The sequence below is a fragment of the Thamnophis sirtalis genome, unplaced genomic scaffold (genome assembly GCF_051295495.1).
Source record: "Thamnophis sirtalis isolate CommonGarterSnake01/CBP01778 unplaced genomic scaffold, rThaSir2_p1.2 scaffold_1, whole genome shotgun sequence".
In the NCBI taxonomy this organism is placed as follows: Eukaryota; Metazoa; Chordata; class Lepidosauria; order Squamata; family Natricidae; genus Thamnophis; species Thamnophis sirtalis.
This window is the reverse complement of record NW_028261381.1, coordinates 178,240,843-178,260,309: the sequence shown is the minus strand read 5'-3', so window position 1 is coordinate 178,260,309 and position 19,467 is coordinate 178,240,843. Positions and strand designations below refer to the sequence as shown.

Below are 19,467 nucleotides of genomic sequence, written 5' to 3'. Positions count from 1 at the left end.
AGGGAGGTCTTAGTTAATGTCAGTTTATTACCCACTTACACAACATCCAATAATTCAATGGGTCTGGTAAAGCTCCACCTAATATTCCCTGTCATTCCATCATTCCAACTGGGTTCAGGCTGACCCACCAGGCATAAGAGACATCGCTCCATTCATCTCTTCGTCCTTCTTCATCAATAAACCATAAAAAGTAGTAACAATTAGCAGGGACATAAAATATTGTGAATATCTACTTTTAATATCTACTATTATTATTATTATCTTATATCTTCATAAGGTATTTTTCAATTAATAGAGAGAAAAACAATGTGGATTATTTGAATTCTATAATTTATTTTAAAAGAACTAGTAATCAGTTGAATGAAAAAAATAAGAAGAAATTCAGCAAACTTTCAGTGATCTATGGAACCAAACGTGCTTAAAAATAATGATAGTAAATCCACCCCAACATATTTTCTTAGACACTTTTGATTCAAATAAATCTATCATTTTGGAAAGGAATGTTTACATATTTAATATCCAGATTTATTTCCAAGATGATCAACTCAAGGGATCGACTCAGAAGAGAACTGGCATAAATGAAAAATAAATGGTGAGGGATTGTTTAAGATTAACAGGTACTTTCTAATGGTTTGCATCATCTGATTATTTCATGGACTAGCCCTTTCCTCATTTCATATTTTAAAGAAAGCTGATAAAATAAAAAAGTCCAAAAATCAAATAAAAGTTCTCAAAAACTACATTAGTCAGAGATTCTTGGATCTCATTATGTTTTCTCTACAATTTAGATTGGGTCTCAGTAGAATAATATAACATTTGGGGGAAAAGATGCAAGCCAAGAGACCAGCCCCAGATGCCAAGATGGAGAAGATCTCCACAGCCACCATGGACTTCCCTTTGGTGCTCAGATAAGTGGGGATGAAGGTGATCCAAACACTGCAGAAGACCAGCATGCTGAAAGTAATGAACTTGGCTTCGTTAAAGCTGTCAGGCAAGTTCCTAGCCAGAAAGGCCACAGTGAAACTCACAAGGGCTAGAAAACCCAGGTAGGCCAGGACAGTGTAAAACATTAAAGCTGAGCCTTCATTACATTCCAAGATGGCCTCTCCAGTCAAGGAGTGGAAATCAAAATTGGGAAATGGGGGAGTGGTTATCAGCCAGGTAGCACAAATAATTGCCTGGATCAGGGGACAGCCTAATACAATGGAGTTGGTCAGTGGTTTTCCTAAGAATTTCCTTGCCCTGTTTCCTGGCTTGGTGGCCATGAAGGCCAGAACCACCATGACAGTTTTTGCCAAGACAGAGGAAACTGCAAGGGAAAACAGAATGGCAAAGGCTGTTTGTCGGAAGAGACAGGTGAGCATCCGAGGTCGCCCAATGGAAAGGAAGGAGCAGAGGAAGCAGAGCAGGAGGGAGACTAGGAGGGTGTAGGTGAGATCTCGATTGTTGGCCTTGACAATTGGTGTGTCATGATGTTTACGGAAAACCACCAGGACTGCAGATGTAGTCACAGAGAGAAAAAGAGCAAGAGAAACTAAGATGTATCCCAGAGTCTCTTGATAGGAGAGGAAGTGGAGCATCTTGGCAATGCAGTGGTCCTTGTCCTTGTTGGGATACTGGTCTTCTGGACAGGGGTCACAGTGAGCTGCATCTGAAATCAAGAGTCATTTTGTATTTCATGATGGATCAAAAAGGGTTAATCATCCTTTACTGATGACCCTGATGACAAGTTAGCTAGAGGCAATGATGTTTTCACCTCTTTGGCTCAAATTCTCTGCTTTGTGTTTTGCAATTACACTTTCAGGATTTTGTTGCAGAGGAGAATACACAGATATAGCTGGATATAACTTTTCATTCCCCAACAGGTCTATCAATTTTCTGGGACTGGACAATCATACTCTAGATAATAAATATTAGAGCTTGAACCTCACACTCCTTCATGAAAAGATTTGTAGTGGGATTTCCCAATGGGTTGTAAGAGAAGGAGTTGTCAGCCTCTGCTTTGCTGCTGCTTCGGCTGTCATTGAAATGAAGAGGGGGGGCATGGTATTTGGGAGGGGAATCATTTGCAACTGTTCATTTATAATTAGTAAAAGTACACTTGATTTCAAATCAAATGGAGTCCAGTGGTTTTCTTTCCTGATTACTGAATGAAGTGTTGCTGACAATAAGCTGAGTCACATTTTTTCACCCATCCCGGAGCTAAAACCTACCAAGGGGGGTGCCCTCACAAGAAGAAAAGAAATGTCTTTGCATGTAAGTGACCAGGAGGAAGAGGAGGGGGCAATGGCTGGATGATCTTTAACCGAAAGGCTGGCTGAACTAAGAGTGGAAGAACCTGCCATTAGTCCCAGATGGACTTGGGGTGTGGGACAAAAAGAGGCGCCTGAGGAATTGGATGCTGGAGTCATGAGAAGGAGGCCAAAGAAAAAATCAGCTGATTGGGGTGACTCTGGAGAAGAAGATTACAAGCTTTCCCACGCCATGAGACTTCTCGAAGAATTGAATTGAATTGAATTTTATTATTTGTATGCCGCCCTTCTCTGGGAAGGACTCAGGGCAGCGAACAATTCAAAAAGGGGGAAAGGGGAACATAGAACAAAATACAGATAATTAAAATAAGCAAGAATCACGCAACCACACAAGTCGAGAGGGGAGGGAAACTCATCAACCCCAGGCCTGCTGGCAAAGCCAGGTTTTGATGGCTTTTCAGAAGGCCTGGAGAGAGGTGAGGGTCCGAATCCCTGTGGGGAGTTCATTCCAGAGGGACTGAAGCATGGACTGAATGCAAACACCATGAGAGAGCAGTGGAAAGGGAGCCGACAGAGGAATTTGAGCAAAGGTACTCCATGCATAGTTTAAGGGAGGGTGAAGGGGCCAAGGGGTGTGTGTGCAAGAAAACCCAGAACCAGCCTCCCCCCTCCAGCTAGACTTGTTCAAAGAGCAGGGGGGGGGGGCAGGTGACGCCGAATGGCAAAAGTCCCTCCCTTAACTGTAAAATATGATGGAGACCCTAAAGCTCTTGGACTTTTTATAATTCAGGTCTGGAATTATATGGAAATCTATGGACCTGATTTAGAGACAGATGAAATGAAAGTGAGGATGGTGTTGATGTCCTTAGAAAAGAAAGCAGCCGGATGGATGGTTGGCCTGCACAAATGCACTGAGGAATTTTAATGACTTTATGGTAGCCATGAGGAGGAGGTTTGATGACCCATTGACAGAGAGACGTGGGCACCTGAAATTTATGGCTCTGAAGCAGGGAAGCAAATCTGTGCCAGATTATGTCCAGGAATTTCAAGAGTTGTCAGCTTATATGAGGGGGTGGTTGGAAGAGGCTTTGCTGGATCAGTTTCCTGAGGGATTGAATGAAAAAATATACCAACAGTGCATAAACAGACGCCTTCCCCGTCATCTAACTGCTTGGGATGAGCACGCGGCAGATGTGGAGTTGGATTTAGCCAGGCTTCAATGCATGAAAGAGGGAGATGTGGAGAAATCCCCCCCCCCCAGCAGCCCCCAGGAGTGAGGGAAAAGGAGGTTTCACAGGCAAAACCAAGCCTTTTGCTTGTTTCCGCTGTGGGAAGGAAGGCCATCGCGCTGTAAATTGCCGTGTAAAATTGCCTCAGACCACCCCACACACACACCCCCGGAGAGAGGGAAAAGCAATGAAGGCCCCAGGCAAGAGGAGGGAGGCTGCATTTGCCACTGAAAATGTTCCTCAGCACTTCTAGCTGGAGGAGGAGGGAGGCGTGAGCCCCAGCTCATCTGATGAATCGGATGAGGAGGAATCTCATCGCTGGGTAAGTTCCAGAACGGGCCCCATGCTTATCCCAATTGAGATGAGAGTGCCATCTTCTGGCGTGACTGAGAAACTTTTAGCTCTCCTTGTTTCCGGCTGTTCTCGCTGTATGATAAGTCCTGAAATGGTGGAGAAACTAGGCTTAAAATTGAGGACTTTGAAAACCCCTATTGTTTTTTGATGGTTCTATTGCAGGAGGTGGCCCTGCTCATTTTTCTACTGAGCCCATAGAGATGAAAATGGGGACCCATCAGGAATTAATAACTTTTATTGTGGAACCTGGCGTGAACCGGCCCCTTATTTTGGGACTCCTCTGGCTTCGTAAATGGAACCCTCGCATTAACTGGAGAAAGGGGTGGTTACGCATTTGCACAAACATACCCCCTGAATGGGAGGTTGAGACTCCAGATTCCGCCACTACTAGCCCTATATTGGCAGCCAGGGGGCAGGAGAGAATCGAAGGGGAGGAGAGGATTCCAAAAGAGTACTGGGATCTTAGAGGAGTTTTTAGTGAAAAATCTTCTGATAAACTACCCCCCCCCCCACAGACCCACTGATTGCACCATTGATATTTTACCTGGGGTGAAGCTTCCAAAGCCCCAAATTTATTCGATGTCCCCGAGAGCAGTGGTTTTCAACCACTGTGCCACGGCACACTAGTGTGCTGTGACATAGTGTAAGGTGTGCCGTGGGAAAAACACTTTATATATAGTCAATATAGGCACAGAGTTAAAATTTTTAAACATATTCTAATGGTGGTGTGCCTCCTGATTTTTTTCATGAAAAAAGTGTGCCTTTGCACAAAAAAGGTTGAAAAACACTGCCCTAGAGAAATGGAGGAAATGAGAAAATTCATCGATAAGAATTTGGAGAGGGGGTTCATTGAACTGGCGAGGCCCAAGGTAGTGGCTCATTTGTTATTCAGAGAGAAGAAAGATGGCTCCCTTAGATTGTGTGTGAATTTTAAAAACTTAAATGCAATATCATCTCAGAACCTCTACCCGTTGCCACTGATGAAGGACATGCTGGCCCAATTGGGGAAGGGTCGCATCTTCACTAAGTTGGACTTGAGGGAAGCATATTATAGGGTCCGTATTAAAGAGGTGGATGAATGGAAAACTGCTTTCAACTGTCCCCGTGACTGTTTCCAATTTTGTGTGATGCCGTTTGGCCTACAGGGGGCGCCAGCGGTCTTCATGCAGCTAATTAATGAGGTTTTACATGACCATCTTTACAAGGGCATTATCGAATATTTAGATGATATCCTTATTTACACGGAAACACGTGAGGAGCACATGAAGCTGTTTCGTACTGTGCTGAAGAAACTTTGGGCAGCTGAGCTTTACGCCAAATTGTCCAAGTGTGAATTCCATCAGGAGAAGGTTGACTACCTGGGCTAACGTATCTCCCACGAGGGCGTTGAGATGGACCCCGCTAAGGTGAAAGCGGTTACCGAGTGGGAGGCCCCTTGTACACGCAGGCAATTGCAAAAAGTTTTGGGTTTTGCTAATTTCTATCGCCAGTTCATCCCCTCTTTTGCTAAGATAGCTCTTCCCATAACTAACCTTCTGAAGTCCAAAGCGAAACCCAAGCCTAGCAAGCTGCTGGATTGGACCATGGAATGTCAAGCTGCCTTCGAGAAGTTAAAGTGGTTTTTTGCAGAGGAACCAGTCCTCAAACACCCGGACATGGACGCACCTTTTGTAGTTCAGGCTGACGCCAATGACGTGGCTGTGGGGGCCGTATTGCTTCAAGCCAATAGTCAAGGTAAATTACAACCCTGCGCATACACCTCTCGCAAACTAACGGACACGGAGAGATGTTGGGCCATTTGGGAGAAAGAAGCATTTGCTGTTCGTTGGGCTTTGGCCACATGGAGCCATTTTCTGGAAGGCGCCAAACACCCTTTCGAGGTGTGGACTGACCATAAGAATTTGGAAGCTTTGAGAACTTCCAGAAAACTTTCTCCTAAACAGATGCGTTGGGCTCAGCATTTCAATCGGTTCAATTTTACCCTGAAATACATTCCAGGGGGAAAATTTTTTATGGCTGATGCTCTATCCAGACTTCCTCAATACAACTGTTCTAAGCTCAGTGTGGTCCAGCCTGTCATTCCCACGACAAGCCTCGCTGCTGTTACTAGAAATCAAACGCGCTCTAAAGTGGAGATGTCTCAGGACTTTCTTTCCGACCTGAAAAAAGCCCTCCCTGATGATGAATGGTTCTGGTAGCACGTGAACGAGTGCACTATGCGAGATGAATTGCCCTGAATTGGGGCGAAACTATACGTTCCTGCATCTCTTAGACTCATTGTTCTTCAGCGAGCTCATGATTCCTGAATAGCAGGACATTTTGGGTTCGTCAAAACACTCCATCTCATCAAGAGACAGTTTTGGTGGCCTTCTTTGAAAAAGGACATTGAAAGATATGTTGCCAGTTGTCCCGCTTGTGCTGCTGCTAAACGCCCGCTGGGTAAGCCACAGGGATTGCTCCAGGCTGTAGCTTGCCCAGTCGCCCCTTGGAAGGACATCTCTATGGACTTCATTGTCGAACTTCCTGAGAGTCAGGGGCACACTGTTATCTGGGTGGTTACCGACTTGTTCTCCAAGCAGGTTCATTTTATCCCTTGCTCCAAGATTCCTTCTGCTAAGGCTCTTGCTAAGATGTTCATCTCCCACATTTACCGCTTACATGGGGTGCCCGATCGCATCATATCGGACAGAGGTGTGCAATTCACCTCCGTTTTCTGGAAATAATTTCTGAAGCGGATTGGCACCGCCCAGGGGTTAATCAATTACTCAGAGATTGGGATCTCTCCCGCTTCAATCACTTGTGTGATTACTTTGGGGTTTTTTTGTAATGGAGGTTGGAGCCTGATTTTTTTTCTCACCTAAGAATCCAGACTAGAGAAAAGAATTAGAATCAGAATAGTGGTGGAAGGGACCTTAGAGGTCTTCTAGTCCAACCCCTGCTCAGGCACAGAGACCTTATACCATTTCAGATCAGTGGCTGTCCAGTCTTTTCTTAAAAACATGCAGTGATGAAGCATCCACAACTTTTGAAGGCAAACTGTTCCACTGGTTAATTTTCCTCACTGTTAGGAAGTTACTCCTCAATTCCAGATTGCTTCTCTCCTTGATTAGTTTCCATCCATTGTTCTATTGTCCTGCCTTTTGGTGCCTTGGAAAATAAGTTGACCCCCTCCTCTTCTTTGTGATAGCCCCTCAAATACTGGGAAGCTGCTATCATGTCACCCATAGTCCTTCTTTTCTCTTGGCTGGCCATACCCAATTCCTGCAACTCTTCTTCATATGTTTTAGCCGCCAGGACTTTAATTGTCTTTGTTGCTCTTCTCTGCACTATTTCCAAAGTCTGAACATCAGAACATCTTCAGAACAAGTCTGAAGAGCCAAGGTGGCGCAGTGGTTAAATGCAGCACTGCAGGCTACTGCTAGATCAGCAGGTCAGCGGTTCAAATCTCACCGGCTCAGGGTTGACTCAGCCTTCCATCCTTCCGAGGTGGGTAAAATGAGGACCCAGATTGTTGGGGGCAATATGCTGACTCTCTGTAAACCGCTTAGAGAGGCCTGAAAGGCCTATGAAGCGGTATATAAGTCTACTGCTATTGCTATTGCTATTGCTATTGCTATCTTTTTTGTAATGTGTTGACAGCTAGGAGAGCAGCCCTGCCAATTCTCATTACTCAGTGTTAGGAAGTTAGACTGGTGGGGATGGGGGGGGAAGGGCAGGATAATTTGCATCACTGTAATGAAGACTCTCAAACCTACCAGGAATCATCCCAAATCTCTTAATATATTGATCTACTGAATGGCTTCCTTGATCCTGAAATAGCAATAGCAGTTAGACTTATATACCGCTTCATAGGGCTTTCAGCCTCTCTAAGCGGTTTACAGAGTCAGCATATCGCCCCCACAGTCTGGGTCCTCATTTCACCCACCTCAGAAGGATGGAAGGCTGAGTCAACCTTGAGCCGGTGAGATTAGAACCGCTGAACTGCAGATAACAGTCAGCTGAAGTGGTCTGCAGTACTGCACCCTAACCACTGCGCCACCTCAGCTCTTCAAACGTCGACATTTGTAGTATACTCTACCTGTCTGATTGGAAATGGTCCCTTCTGGACAACCATCACATTGATAGCAGCAAATCTGCTTGCCCTCCGGAATTCTTCTCCTCTCTCCTGCATGGCACCTCTTCATGCCACACCTGGCAAAGGGGATCTTCTAAAATATAAAAGAAAAATACTTGACATGTCCTGTTTAATGGTCATGCATAATTAAATCCCCACATTGATACTTCCGTCTTCAAAAGTTTTTTTTAGGATTGGATATGGCACAAGTCAGATTTGAATCTGTTTCTTGAAAAGCACATCATTCACCACACAGCTGCCTTCTTTTCTGATTCAATGAACTTTTTAAAAAATATATTGAAAAGCATCCCCGGGAGAGAACAAATCTTTCTTTGTCTTTGCCTGAACGAGTCATTTCTGTCTAGCCCACCTTTTTGGCCCAGATGATTGCATCAGAGTTGATGGTGAAATCCTGGCTTTGGGAAGCTCCAAAATCTATTTGCCCAACTTTCATGGGGACAAAAGATTGATTGGGGAAGAAAATCCAGTTGAGAATATCATACTGAACAGATCCTAGTCCATCTTCTGAGAAAAAGATTTCATTTCCAACACTGTTGTTGAACCGGACATTCTTCAAGTAGGCAAGAAGCTGAAAGAAAAGAGTTTCTTAGGAAGTGGAACAAGTAGAAATGAGACATCCTGGCTTCTAACATTCTCGGGTGACCATCATTTTAGAAGATAATTAGTAGATATCCCAGTGTTGCCCAAGTATTTATTTATAGGGGGAAAATGTCTGGACCAAATGTAATTTCTAATGTTGGATTTTCCACCTTACCACAGGGAGCCCCTTGTAGAGTACTGTGAAGCAGTTACCATGGCAACTCTACTGGGCTGCACAGTAGAAGCCATTTTAAGGCACAACAGGTCCTATCTTAACAAAACACCCCCCCAAGTGGTGTTAGGAGTGTCTTACCACCACCACCACCCCACAGTATTTGTTTCCAGAGAGAAAGTCATCTGTGTACCAAATTTGGTTGAAATTACTCAAAGCGTTCCAGAGTTATGCTGAAATATACACACCCACAGCTGTTTTTATATATACGTATATATAAGATTACAAATCTTTAAAGCTAGGCATGGTTGGTGGATATCTGAGTGATCAGGAGCAGCATCAAATTCCAATAATCTATTCATGGGGCACGAGAGATTGACCGCCAACACTGTAAAATATTCTGTTATCTAGTGTTCTTTACCATGGCTTCTTTAATAAATGTTTAATAGAATAAAAGTACTCCTCAGGTTACGGCACCATTCAAAATGACCACACACACCCTCCAAAAAGCCCTTATTGATCCATTGCTATACAATTTCAGACAAGTGGCTGTCCAGTCTTTTCTTAAAGACCTCCAGTGATGGAGCATTCACAACTTCTGAAGACAAGTGGTTCCACTGGTTAATTGTCCTCACTTTTAGGAAGTTCCTCCTGAAGTTACTTCTCTCCTTGATTAGTTTCCATTCATTGCTTCTTGCCCTGCCTTCAAATGCTTTGGAGAATATCACTGTGTTGTAACTCAAGGACTACTTTTACTTAATTTATGCATGAATCCTCTTAGACTCTGCCTGTCTTTCCTGCTTTTTGGTAAGTGAATGTGTAAAGTAAAGAACTATTCTATTCTATTCTATTCTAGTCTAGTCTAGTCTAGTCTAGTCTAGTCTAGTCTAGTCTAGTCTAGTCTAGAGCAGCCATGCCTGACCAGATGCCAAGCAGGGTCTCTGGCTGACAGAGGACATTGTCTGTCAAAAGGAACCGGTTGCCCTGTCTTTTCCCTCCAGGATCAGGAGGACACCCAAGTAAAGCCATTGATGCAGAACATCTGGATGAATTTCAGAGAAGGAGAAATCCTGCAAACTGCTTTGCACTGGATCCCTTCTGTGGGTGCACAGATTAACAGAGGCTGGGCAGTGCAACAGATACTTTCCTAAATAAATGGTCAATGTGCACACAGAATCCTAAACCATTAAAAATAAAGCAAGTTGAAATGAATCGAGGCTAATGTCTTGTTACATGTTGCATTCACACTTTGGCGCTTCAGCAAATGTGGGCAGTGTGACGTCTCATGATCTGTGCAAGCATGTTGCACAAAGACACACAAATTGCCCTTTTCCTCTGGGCTGACACTCTGTCACGCCCCACTCCATTCCATAATTAGGAAAGAAGACCAAGAGACTCCATGGGTTGGAAATCCAAAGTACTTTTACTAATTATAAATGGTAAGCGAGCAGTAGTGAAGCAAAATCTGAATAATATGGCGCGAAAGCAATTGATATATAGCAAAGCCCGTTCCCCCCCCTTAGGATCAAAGCTCCAGTCCAATCATAAGTCCTTCAAATGTCAGGTGTGAGATAACTTCAAAAAGACAGGCCAAGATGGAATGTGAAGGCCGTTGATGCAGGCGGGAAACACGTACGCATGCGTAACTCCCAACGACTGGTACATCCTAGAACATTCTTTCAGCAGTCCTCCAGCACATCAATTAAAACCCTCCCACATACACGCCCCCCCTTCCCGTTTCATGGCAGCTGAAGCAGCAGCAAAGCAGAAGCTGACATCCGGCCGTCCCCCGGAAAAAAGGCTGTCAGGCCTGGAAGAAAAAACAAACAAAACAGACAAACAACAAACAAGCAAGAGAGGGAAAGGAGAAAAGTCAAGGCTTGTCTGGATAAGCAGCATAAAACTTCTGGAGTAAGCGGGGGGCACGAACGTGGGACTGATCAACCCATTCCGTGTGGGAGGGGGGAAAATGTTTCCAAGCTACAAGGTATTGGATGCGATTACAGTGCCTGCGGGAATCCAGAATGTCCCGAACTTCAAAATGATGTTCACCATCAATAAGCAACGGAGCAGGCGGAGGGTCATCTGCGGGCCGTAGGTCAGACACCCGAACTGGCTTGATGAGGTTGATATGGAATACCGGATGGATCCGGTTGAGATGTTTGGGCAATTGCAAACGAACAGAAACAGGATTGATAACTTTCACAATTGGGAAAGGGCCAACATACTTGGGACCCAATTTCTTAGACTTTTGTGTAGTATGCAAGAATTTAGTGGACAAATACACTAAATCTCCAACGTGGTACTCATAAGGCTGGGAGCGTTTCTTATCAGCCTGCTTCTTATGAGCCTTGTGGGCAGCGTCCAAGGTGGAAAGAGTGAGGGGCCAAAGGCGACTAAGACGTTCACTCCAGTCTGCAACGGAAGGAACTTGAGGCTGGGCCGTAGGCAGTTCAGGAATAGGAACAAAATCCTGGCCGTAAACGACCCGGAAAGGGGTGAAACCTGTGCTGGAGTGAACCGAATTGTTATAGGCCACTTCAGCGTGCGGTAACAAGTCCACCCAATCGTCCTGTTGATAATTGATGAAACAACGTAAATATTGTTCAAGGACGGAATTAGTACGTTCACAGCCGCCATTAGTCTGAGGATGGTAGGCGGAGCTAAGGCCCTGGGCGGAGCCAATACGTGTGAGGAACTCCTTCCAAAATTTAGATGTGAATTGGACCCCACGATCGGAGATAATACGGTCGGGAACCCCATGCAAACGGTATATGTGGGAAAGGAATAGCTTAGCCAACGCCTTGGCGGAAGGAATCTTATGGCAAGGCACGAAATGAACTTGCTTGGAGAACAAATCAGTAACCACCCAGATGACCGTGTGCCCTTGGCTCTCGGGGAGCTCCACAATAAAGTCCATAGAAATCTCCTTCCACGGGGCAACCGGGCGGGCGACGGACTGCAGAAGCCCGTGTGGTTTCCCCGGCGGCTTTTTGGCGGTAGCGCAAACTGGGCAACTGGACACATAAAGTTCAATGTCCTTTTTTAAAGAGGGCCACCAGAATTGTCTCTTCACGAGGTGCAAAGTTTTTACGAACCCAAAATGACCTGCCATCCTGGAGTCATGAGCGCGACGGAGGACCACAAGCCGTAGGGAAGCGGGGATGTATAATTTAGCACCAATCCACGGTAGATCGTCCCTCATGGTGCACTCGTCCCGATGGTTCAGGAACCAGTCGTCTTGAGGAAGAGCCGCTTTGAGGTCAGAAAGCAGATCGTGAGGCACGTCCTTTTGAGCCTTGGTCTGTTGACGTGTGAGCACCGGAGCTGCCAAGAGCGGTTGGACGATACTCAGTTTGGAACAATTATACTGAGGCAACCGGGACAAAGCATCGGCCATGAAGTTCTTTCCGCCCGGGATATACTTTAGAGTGAAATTGAAACGGTTAAAATACTGGGCCCAACGCATCTGCTTTGGGGAGAGACGGCGAGGTGTGCGCAACGCTTCCAAATTCTTGTGGTCAGTCCACACCTCAAAAGGGTGTTTAGAGCCTTCAAGGAAATGGCGCCAAGTAGCGAGGGCCCAACGGACTGCAAAAGCCTCTTTCTCCCAGACTGCCCAGCGCCGTTCCGTGTCAGTGAGTTTACGTGAGGTGTACGCGCAAGGCTGTAAGTTACCTTGGTCATTGGCTTGTAGCAGGACTGCCCCAACGGCGACATCACTGGCATCTGCCTGGACAACGAACGGCTGGTTGAGATCAGGATGTTTAAGAACAGGTTCAGCGGCAAAAAGGCGTTTAAGCTTTTCGAATGCCGCCTGGCATTCCATGGTCCAGTCCAAAGGCTTATTGGGTTTAGGCTTCGGTTCGCCTTTAGTTTTGAGCAAATTAGTAATAGGGAGAGCAATGTCGGCAAAAGAGGGAATAAATTGACGGTAGAAATTAGCGAAACCCAAAAATTTTTGCAATTGTTTACGAGTTTTGGGAGCGTCCCATTCAGTGACCGCCTTTACTTTCTCAGGGTCCATTTCAACGCCATGAGGGGAGATACGGTAGCCCAGATAGTCAATAGTAGTTTGGTGAAACTCACTCTTAGACAATTTGGCATACAGGTTGGCGGCACGGAGTTTTTTCAAAACAGTGCGCACCAGATTGACGTGGTGGTCGTAAGAGCGGGTATAAATGAGGATATCGTCCAGATATACGATAACGCCCTTATAGAGATGATCGTGCAGGATCTCATTAATAAATTGCATGAATACAGCAGGAGCCCCCTGTAGGCCAAAAGGCATAACCCGGAACTGGAAACAACCAAGAGGGCAGTTGAAAGCGGTCTTCCATTCGTCCCCTTCCTTAATGCGAACCCTATAGTAAGCTTCGCGCAGGTCCAATTTTGTGAAGATGCGGCCCTTCCCCAGTTGCGCCAACAAGTCCTTCATCAAGGGTAGTGGGTAGAGGTTCTGAGTACAGATGGCGTTAAGGTTTCTAAAGTCACAACATAAACGAAGAGACCCATCTTTCTTCTCACGAAACAGCACAGGGGCCGCCACCTTGGGTCGGGCCGGTTCAATGAAGCCACGCTTCAAATTTTTGTCAATGAAAGAACGCATCTCCTCCATTTCCCTGGGTGACATGGAGTAAATGCGGGGTTTAGGGAGTTTGACCCCGGGCAAAATGTCAATGGAGCAATCAGTAGGTCTGTGGGGGGGTAGAATGTCCGAAGATTGCTCGCTGAAGACTTCCTTAAGATCCAAATATTCTTTCGGAATTTTCTCCTCTCCTGCAATCCTCTCCTGCCCCCTAGCGGCTACTTCAGGAACGTTAGTGACGTCAGGTTGGTTTGGAGAGCCCTCCCCCACTGGAGGCACTTTGGAGCGAATACGTAAGCGACCTGTCCGCCAATTTATGTGAGGGTTCCATTTCCGGAGCCACGGGATGCCCAAAATAAGTGGTCTGTCCATGCCAGGTGCGACCACAAAAGAGATTAATTCAGTGTGGGTACCCATTTTCATTTCTAAAGGCTCAGTGAAAAAATGGGCGGGCGGGCGGGCCCTCCCCCCGCAATCGATCCGTCTATCTGGCAAAAAACAATAGGGGTTTTCAAAGTGCGCAATTTGAGGCCTAATTTCTCAACCATGGCTGGGTTGATCATGGACCGGGAACAGCCGGAATCCAGTAATGCTAGGAGGGTGGCAGGTGTTCCCTCAGGAGGAACTTTTAATTCAATAGGGAGTAGAAGGGGCCCCTTGTTTGAACTCACCCAGTGAGGTGAAGTGTCGTCATCAGAGTCATCAGAAGAAGAGGAGTTAGCATCCGCGTCATCCTTCAATGGTTGGGCAAGAGGAGGGGGGTTGGTTTCTCCAGCGAAAGCCGTTTCCTTCTTTTTCTTTTCAGAGCCTCTTGCAGGTTTCTCCTCACGTCTGGGAGGGGGTTGGGCAGAGAGGGGTAATTTCGCCCGACAGAGGGGGGCGGTATGCCCAAGCTTGCCACAGCGAAAACATGTTAAAGGTTTGGAGGAGCCAGAAGGGGGCTCTCTTGCGTCGCCGCGGCGTTTGGAAAGCACTTGAGTAGGTGGAGGGGGGAGGGACTTGGCAGCCCTTTCCTTCCGCTTCCTTCTTTCTTCTGTGGCATAACGCAGACGAATTAAGTCAAGCTCGGCGTCAGCAGCATGTTCAAACCAAGTGATTAAACGTCTTGGCAGGTTACGATTGACACATTGTTGATAAATGTCAGCGTTTAAACCTTCAGCAAATCTGTCCAGAAGCGCATCCTCCCCCCAGCCTCTCATGTACTGAGACAGACATTGAAATTCCTGGATGTATTGGGCAACTGGTCTATCGTCTTGGTCGAAGGTTAAAAACTTTAATTTGTTTCGCTTCTCAGTTAACGGGTCATCAAAACGTTGGCGGAAAGCCGCCATAAAACGGTTGAAATTCCCCAAGAGGGGAGAACCAGACATATGCAAAGCAGTGGACCACGTAGCCGCTTCACCATCCAAAGACAAAAGAACCATTCTGACCCTTAAAGTGTCAGATTCAAAGTCCCGGCCATAAATCTCCATGTAATTAAAAACCTGCATAAGAAAGGAGGGGAGGCTGGCTGAAGTACCATCAAAACGCACAGGCAAGGGAGGGATTTTAGCCATGCGATGTCTTCGAGGGGGAGGCTGGGGGGGAGGTCCCCTTTGATCAGCAAAACCTCTAGCCGCAGGGGGTGATACAGGCCGAGGGGGGGGTGGGGGAGAATCCTGGCGTGGGCGACGTTGCCAACTTCTCCAGTCTCTTTCCTCCTCCCCCCTTCTCTCCTCCAAAAATGTTTGGCCCCAATAATCAGGTAATTCACTCCGCTGGGGTTTTCTCACGGGGCCCTGGTGCTGATAACTTCTCCAATCTCCTTCATCGCCCCTTTGGCTCCAATATTCAGGGAACTCACCCGCCTGAGGTTTTCTCACGGCACCTGGCTCCAGCGAAGTTTGTTGAGGTGGTCTCTGGGTGAGTCCAGCATTCCAGCTTGTCTCTATTTCTCTTTGCCCCACTGAAGTTGACCAACGGGGTAGAGGGGAAGGCTCAGGCTGACTGGAAATTTGCAGTTGAAATAAATCTTCGTGCAGAGGTCGGTCAGACGGGCTGGGCTGGTGTAAAGAAAGGTCGGGAGGTCCCAGTTCACTGGAATCCGTCCCTCCAACGGCGCCTTCCTCCTCTCTGGTCGGAGAAGACATTATGTCCCTTCTCGGTAGACGTAAATCTCCTGGAAAGGGATATTATTCAGATTTTGCTTCTTGTCACGCCCCACTCCATTCCATAATTAGGAAAGAAGACCAAGAGACTCCATGGGTTGGAAATCCAAAGTACTTTTACTAATTATAAATGGTAAGCGAGCAGTAGTGAAGCAAAATCTGAATAATATGGCGCGAAAGCAATTGATATATAGCAAAGCCCGTTCCCCCCCCTTAGGATCAAAGCTCCAGTCCAATCATAAGTCCTTCAAATGTCAGGTGTGAGATAACTTCAAAAAGACAGGCCAAGATGGAATGTGAAGGCCGTTGATGCAGGCGGGAAACACGTACGCATGCGTAACTCCCAACGACTGGTACATCCTAGAACATTCTTTCAGCAGTCCTCCAGCACATCAATTAAAACCCTCCCACATACACGCCCCCCCTTCCCGTTTCATGGCAGCTGAAGCAGCAGCAAAGCAGAAGCTGACACACTCCTTTCCTCAAAGGGCATTTCATCCTCTGAAACTCCTGTAACTATGTTAAAGACGTTTCAGGACCTCAAAGGAAGAATATTCTTTTGTTGATGTTGTTTGGTTATCCCTCCCCCCCTTTTTAATCAATCAACATTTTATCCTATTTTATTAATTGCTGATTTAGTTTGTTTTCAGATTTAGCTACAGATGCAGTTAGATGGGCAGCATAGAAATATCTAATGAATTAACCAAGAAACATCCATGGGAAGTTCAAAGAATCTGTGGACTGAATAACATTCAGAGAAATTACCTGCCATGGGTGGACATTTGAGACCCCCTTTGCAAGCCTCATCATGGCTCGTTGTGCTCCTGATCCACACATGGCATGCAAAGCGTGTGCCACAGCATAAACGGCATTGTAAATATTGTAACTTTCGCCCGTCATGCTCGTTTCAAATATGTAAGATGGCAGATTCTGTAAATTCTCCTTTCCCGTGCATGGTTTTCTCTCCTTTTGAAGGATCTCTCCTGGTTTGTAAATCTTGCACTCAAAGACATCTTCCCACCATTGTGAAAGAAAGACATCTCCTTGGGGGTTCAAGGGGTCTAAAGACAGAAGAAAGTGCCTGAATTCTGGGATGTCATGGCTATGATCCATAAAATGCAAAGCGCCATGGAAGGGCTTTCTGAATTCCAAAGTCTGGTGATATGCACTGATTTCCCAATGGGAAGTCAGGATCCAAACCTTTCTAAATGCAATCTTCGTCCTTTTTTCAAAGATATACAGAGCGGGATATAGAGTATTCACATACTTTAATTCTCCAAGTAAAAGGATCACTTCGGCTTTAAACCAAGTTTTGATTATAGAAATATATTTTGACCTTGCAATACCATAAGATTCATATGCCAGCAGATGACTGAAGGCCAGGCAGATCTCCTTCTCCTCCAGCAATGGACTCAGAGATGAGATGAAACGTTCTCCACTGTCACCTTCAGGGGCAATAAGACCAACCCAGTTCCATTGGAAATGCAGGAGCAGCTGGATTAAACCACCATATTGAGGAAATTCATTGGGGCTGATTCGGAAAAAGGAAGAAAAAACAATTCTGTCTTCCTGAGTGAACTTGAGGAAGTCAAAACCGAGCTGCAGAAAAAGAGAGTCTTGCTTTACAAATGAATTTTTCATGGCAAGGTCATATTTTATGCTGAGCTTAAAGCTCATCGTCCTCTGTTTTTTGTTCTTGTGCCCATCAGCCCCAATCCCATGAAGTTGTACAATAAGCTTCCAATTACATTGAGGTAAAACTGAAGATCATGCAGCTGAATGCTTTTCCTTTGCTATGGATAATCAAGATTGCTTTATTCTACAAAGTAAACTCTCTCATGTAAACTCTCCTCATAGCAATAGCAGTTAGACGTATACCACTTCCAGGAAAGCATTTTAGAAATTTCCTATTGTTCCATATAAAGGAACACACATCCTGACACACAACATATAAGTTCACCCCTTGCATGAGTTCTGCACATCATGTAGTCCTGATTTTCTCCAAGTTTATTTGGTCTCATCTTTGGCTTTTATGCTTGCATCTGTTCTCTATCTGCTCCAAACTGGTACCCTATGGAAGCCCCTTACCTGTGGAACCTTGAAGATGCTGAAGATGGAGGCCATCTGCCTTGAGTACTGAGAGGTGAGATCTCCAATGACAGAGAGCAGCATGTCCTGCTTGTCACATTTGTAATCTGGAACCATCCGGCTTCGTGTAGATAGGAGAGAGAGGCTGTTCCAGGAAATTCTCATAATGGTCTCTTTATTGTCATAAATATGGAAGCCGAGGGTGATGTTGGGGAGAAGAACCAAATCCTTGTTGATCTCCGTGACGGCAAGTACCAAGGCCAAGAAAAGCTGGTAATTCCTGAATGTAGTGCTATAATGAGAAAACATTGGGGATTATTACACAAAAGCTTTTTTGTGCTGATGGAATTCACCTTTCCTTGAGTGTGTTTGTCTGTGTGTTCTCCTGGACTCTGAGGCGATGGATCCATACGTTGTGAGCCATTGGACAAGACAATGTGATTAAGAAGATTGTGTGGTTGGTACTGCCATGAATCCATGGTTAATGTAGAGAGGGATGTACCACATCTGCAAACCTAAACAGCCATGACTCATCCACATGAGAAATATCTTAGGTAGCTTTGGCAGTTGGATGTCCTTTTCAAGGCTGTATCAGCTATGGGAACCACTCCTGTTCATAATAGTCCACTGGAGGCCACAAGATAGTTTTGCTAAAGGCCATTACAAATGACCTAGAACTAGAATAACAGAGTTGGAAAGAGGTCTTCTAGTCCAATCCCCTACATCACTTCAGACAAGTGTTTATCCAACATCTTAAATTTTTTCAGTATTGGAGCATTCATAACTTCTGAAAGCAAGTTGTTCCACTTATTAATTATTCTGTCAGGGAATTTCTCCTTAGGTCTACGTTGCTTCTCTCCTTGATATGTTTTCACCATTGCTTCTTGTCCTACCCTCAGGTGCCTTGGAGAATAGCATGACTCCCTCTTCTTTGTGGCAGCCTAGCCCTTCTTTTCCTTAAACTAGACATACCCAGTTCCAGCAATCGTTCTTCATATGTTTTAACTTCCAGTCCGTTAATCAAATGAATCCAAAACTGGGTTTGTCTTTTCACACGACACCACTACATTGTAAATGGATTGACCTGCTCTTTGAGTTTTTCCCCTTGGCTTTGTGTCTAAATTAATATTAAAAGTCAACTTCTTCACTAAGTCACCACAACTTCTAACATGTATCCCATTGGTCACTTTTTATGTTCTTTATTTCGTCTGTAATTAAACTGGAATATTCTAGTCTATTTCATGAGCATGGTTCTTTATCTAGGAAACCACCAAAGTTTCCGCCCTGTAGCAGACCTTAGAAATGCTACCAGAACAAGAATTTTGAAAAAGTGACTGAATCCCAAAGAAAGCAGAACATCTTTTAATCCATTCCCTTCCAGGGAAAACATACCTTCTTAAAATTGCTGACTTTGATGGCTCACAATTAAATTCGATCATTTCAATAAGAACAAACTTTTCGAGGAGCAAATTCCCTCCAATAATGAGATCTCCAGGCCTGTAGTAGTCCTCCACAGTTCGTAGAGGATTCCTCGCTACACATATGCTTTGTATTACCTTATGAGTTGTTACAGGCAGGAGCCAAAACAGAAGAATCAAGAGAAGCAGCCCATTCATTGTTCTCACCTTCTTTCTCAGATCATGATCAAAATTCCCATCAAGGCTTTAATAAAGAAGAAGAAGGCTGGGACTCTTGGGTGGCCTTAATATCAAGTGTGCTTTCTATTACCTAGTTTGAGTTGTCACTGAAGGTCAAATTTGAGTTCAGTTTCATGGATCACAAGAAATCATGTGTCTGCAAAACAACCTAAACTAGCATTTCCAGACCCTTTGGGAAAGCTCAGGCCGTCTTTCATGTAAGCAGGTTTTATCTTGGAAGACACGGGGGTTGAAATCTATGAGGGATAAGAATTAGTGTTCTTCT

At 45.2% G+C, this 19,467-nt stretch overlaps 1 protein-coding gene across 1 annotated transcript; it reads right to left on the bottom strand.

Moving 5' to 3' along the window:
* Nucleotides 1–549: 549 nt before the first annotated feature.
* LOC148049921 (vomeronasal type-2 receptor 26-like) lies at nucleotides 550–18,983 on the bottom strand. The gene is made up of 6 exons (XM_087705426.1): nucleotides 18,937–18,983; nucleotides 17,545–17,836; nucleotides 16,222–17,055; nucleotides 8,320–8,538; nucleotides 7,914–8,043; nucleotides 550–1,651 (listed from the first exon to the last, which is right to left on the bottom strand). The coding sequence occupies exons 1-6, from the start codon at nucleotides 18,981–18,983 to the stop codon at nucleotides 747–749; spliced, it is 2,427 nt and encodes an 808-aa protein (XP_087561552.1). The 3' UTR covers nucleotides 550–746.
* Between the last annotated feature and the right edge of the window lie 484 nt (nucleotides 18,984–19,467).

What these genes read in the sequence shown, in the direction of transcription:
- LOC148049921 (XM_087705426.1), bottom strand. Translation starts at nt 18,983, where the DNA reads ATGATCGAATTTAATTGTGAGCCATCAAAGTCAGCAATTTTAAGAAG. An exon ending in CAAATGTCCACCCATGGCAG is followed by an intron (nt 8,539 to 16,221) that starts GTAATTTCTCTG and finishes CTTTTCTTTCAG; the next exon opens with CTTCTTGCCTACTTGAAGAA. An exon ending in CAATCATCTGGGCCAAAAAG is followed by an intron (nt 8,044 to 8,319) that starts GTGGGCTAGACA and finishes TTTATATTTTAG; the next exon opens with AAGATCCCCTTTGCCAGGTG.